General features: G+C 29.8%; 1 protein-coding gene across 1 annotated transcript; it reads right to left on the minus strand.

Moving 5' to 3' along the window:
- On the minus strand, window positions 1-1,695 carry LOC112794212 (uncharacterized). The gene has a single exon (XM_029297569.1). The coding sequence runs from the start codon at window positions 1,693-1,695 to the stop codon at window positions 1-3; it is 1,695 nt and encodes a 564-aa protein (XP_029153402.1).
- Window positions 1,696-3,983: the final 2,288 nt, after the last annotated feature.

Below are 3,983 nucleotides of genomic sequence, written 5' to 3' on the forward strand. Positions count from 1 at the left end.
TTATAATGGTACTCTTCGAGTTTTTAATGACTTAAAATCTTCAATAATTGAGTCAGAACTAAACTTTTCAGCAATTTCTTTCTCAATGTAAATAACCAAACTATCCGCAAGAAAGTCATCCTCCATCTTGTTTCTTAACCTTGTCTTTATTATTTTCATTGCTGAAAATGATCGCTCTGTAGTAGCTGTAGAAACTGGAAGAGTTAATATCAGACGAATCAATCTATCAATCAAGTAATACACTTTTGACTTTTTTGTTTCTGCTAAACATCTACACAGTTCATGAATAGTTGACAAATTCTTCATTTCTGGATGCTGACGAACATCAAGAATAAAATGCTGAAGCTGAAAAGGAAAATTAATCTTCTCTTGTTCAGTAAAGTCTTCGGGATAGTAGCTATCAACAAGAGTAGAAATCTTAGCAATGTCAAAATTTTTGTAAGCATCCTTAGGCATGAGAGTAGAGCTCAGACTTAGTAGATCCATTGCTTGATCATTAAATCTGCTATTTAACTCTGGTAATTGCTTATCAATTGTGACTAAAAATATCTCCACTCTAAAATAATGCTCAACTGTAATATGATCTTTTTGGTGACGCGAGCGTCCTTGCCTTGCAACATAAGAAGCAGTTAAATCAAGAATTAGAATATCATGTTGCTCACAAAATGATTTCACATTTTTTAATAATTCCTCCCATCTGTCATCTCTCATGTTTTGGATAAGTGTTTTTGTAGAATGAACTAGTTGCACAGCATTAACTATGTCTTGAGACTGCTTTTGTAAAGCTTGACAAAGAATATCAGTTATTCCCATCATATCTTTCATCAAATGCAAGATCAATACAAACTCAAATGAGGTTAGGGTATTGTAAGCACTATCTGCATCACCACGCTGAGAATAAGTTGATCCATCAACAATAATCTTTTGTAAAACAATCAACGTTGCACCATACATATTTATCAAACTGCAAACAGAAGAGAAATGAGAACTCCATCGAGTATCACCTGCTCGTTTCAAAGTACCAATTTGATTTGCCCTTTTACCAGTTTCAAGTTCATCAATCTCTAATAAATGGACAATTTCATCTGTCTTGGCAGCATGTAACTCATCATGTCGCTTACTAGAAGAACAAATGATGTTGACGATGAAAGTCAATTTTGAAAAAAACTGATGCACAGGAATAACTTCTCTTGATGCAGCAACTAATGCAAGTTGTAATCGGTGAGCAAAACAGTGGATATAGTAAGCATAAGGACAATCTTTTAAGAATAATGCTTGTAACCCATTCCATTCTCCTCTCATGTTGCTGGCGCCATCATATCCTTGACCACGAATATTAGGGACATCAAGACCATGTCGAGAAAGAATACCGCACAATTCTTGTTTTAGAGTTAATGATGTAGTATCTTTGACATGTACAAGATCAAGAAAACGCTCTTGAATAAAACCATGTATATCAACAAATCTCAAAACAAGTGCCATTTGTTCTCTTTTGGATTCATCACGAGCTTCATCTACTACAATGCAAAACTTGGAATCTCCAATTTCTTCACAAATATGCTTTCTCACCTTGTTTGAGAGTATATGCAAGATTTCTTTTTGAATTTGATGTGAAGTATATTTAGCATTATATGGAGCATTTTCTAACACAGTTCTTGCAACTTCATCATTGTAAGATGCTATGAGTTTTATCATTTCAAGAAAATTACCTCGATTTTTTGATTCTGGAGTCTCATCATAGCCTCTGAAAGCACAAGCTTGAAATGTAAGCCAACGAGTTGCATCAATGGAGGATTTTAGACGCAATCAATTCTTTTGAATTTCCTCAGAAGTATGATCCTCAATTACATTTTGGATGTGACTTGCCTGATTCAATAAATCTAGACATGCTCCAACTGCATTATTGTGTGGTGAGCAAGGATCTCCAATATGTTTAAGAAAAGCACAATTCTTTCCATCATTAACTTTTTTCCAATTTCTAAACCCTTTACTAATAAAAATATCTGATCCATTACGTCCACTGGGTTTTTTGCTAACCAAATAACAAAATAAACAATATGCAGCATCTTCAGAAGGTGAATACTCTAACCATGAAGGAAAAATACCAAACCAAGCATATTGAAATCGTCTTGGATGCTTCGTATCAGATAGATGATAATTGTCAAGATGCTTTTGATATGGACCCCATTTAAGATAAGCTCGTCTAACCTCATCTCTCTGGTTTGGGTGATATTGCCAAATTTGAAGCCGTTTTCCAGGGTCTCGTTCTAAAGAATTAAGGTCAAACTCATCAGATGCAACTCTTTGAACTTTTGAAGGTTGTATCTCACTTTCTTCGTGATTCATTATAGTAGAAGAACTATCTACAGGTGTTGATATTGTAGAAGTTATATGTTCCCCTTCTTGAATATTAGCTTTCCTCTTAAAAAATGCATCAATTCTTTGATTTTTCATCATTATTTTGTATAAAAATTTGAATATATATTCTGTAAAATATATAAAAAAAAGTTAGAAGAATAAATATTAAAATTTATAATATTTATTGAATTTTTTTATGAATTTATCAAAATACAATAATATCAATACTTATTAAATATTATAATACTTTTATCATATAAAAAATTAAATTAAATAAATAAAAATACCTAATTTTATCATTAGATGATCTTTTTTTATTTGATTTGATTATTAGATGATTTTTGTTATTCTTATTTTTTTTGTAAGATAATTTTTTTGATTTGATTTGATTTTATCTTTTAATTTTGATGTGTTGTGAAGTTAACAAAGACCCACTCACTAAAAATTATTATACAATAAATGTATGAGATGGGAATTGAACTTGGATACTTCAAATTATAGTAAAGCATTTAAACCAATTGAACTATTTTTCATTTTTGATGAAGTATTACTAATTTTTTTATAAAAAGTTTGGGGGGGCCATGGCCCCCCTTGTCTGCGTGATGCTCCGCCACTGCGTATATATCTCGTTTATAATATATTTTCTAAAAATAATAAAAATATTAATAATATCAATAATCTAAAATTTTAGCATGCAATTAGTACTTAAAAAGATTAGTAGAAGAGATTAAAATGGATATGTTTGATCAATTAGTACTAAAAAAAGAGTACATAACAAATTTTAGATTAAATTATAGATCTATCAACCTCTCTCCTGACAATTGACAAACGGTTATCTCCCATTCTTCTTCTATTTTATTTATCTCCGCAACACACAATTAGAACGATTATCTCCCAATTCTTTCTCTATTTTATTTATCATGCATCAACTTCACGCTTCTCATCTTTCAATTCTTAGGAGTGAATACAATTACCGTATTTATTCTCATCATGGAACTTGAACATGTACAATTTTTTATTTTTCAAATTTAAATCAATCCAATTGGATCTATAATTTAATCTAAAATTTTTTATATACTCTTTTTTAGTACTGATTGATCAAACATATCCATTTTAATCTTTTTTACCAACTTTTTTAAGTACTAATTGCATGCTAAAAGTTTGAATTATTGATGTTATTGATATTATTAATATTTTTTATTGTTTTCAGAAAAAATATTTTTATATTTACAAATACACGTATCATGTTTATTGTGTAAACAACGTGTCGCGTCCACCTGTCTTATCTCGTTTACAACGTAAACAAGATAAGACAGGAAACAGATTTCAGTAATAATTTTTTAACTTATTTATTTCGATAATGATTACGTTTATTTAATTTATTAAAATAAAGAATCCTTATTTATCGTTAATATTTTTTTGAGGTTGTTTTGTAAGCGCTACAAACTTTTTTGTATCATTTTGTTAGTTTACTCTTGTACTATAAAATAGAATAAAGTACTATTTTAGTTCTCAACGTTTAGGACAAATTCTAATTTGGTGCATAATATTTCAAATATCCTATTTCTATTCCAAAAAATTTTAAACGGATTCAATGTTATCCTAATGTTAAATTTACATGAATA

The sequence above is a fragment of the Arachis hypogaea genome, chromosome 4 (assembly GCF_003086295.3).
Source record: "Arachis hypogaea cultivar Tifrunner chromosome 4, arahy.Tifrunner.gnm2.J5K5, whole genome shotgun sequence".
NCBI classification, from domain to species: domain Eukaryota; kingdom Viridiplantae; phylum Streptophyta; class Magnoliopsida; order Fabales; family Fabaceae; genus Arachis; species Arachis hypogaea.

Bases quoted from the DNA above. Each gene is read 5' to 3' on its own strand.
- LOC112794212 (XM_029297569.1), bottom strand. From the start codon at position 1,695: ATGATAAAACTCATAGCATCTTACAATGATGAAGTTGCAAGAACTGTG.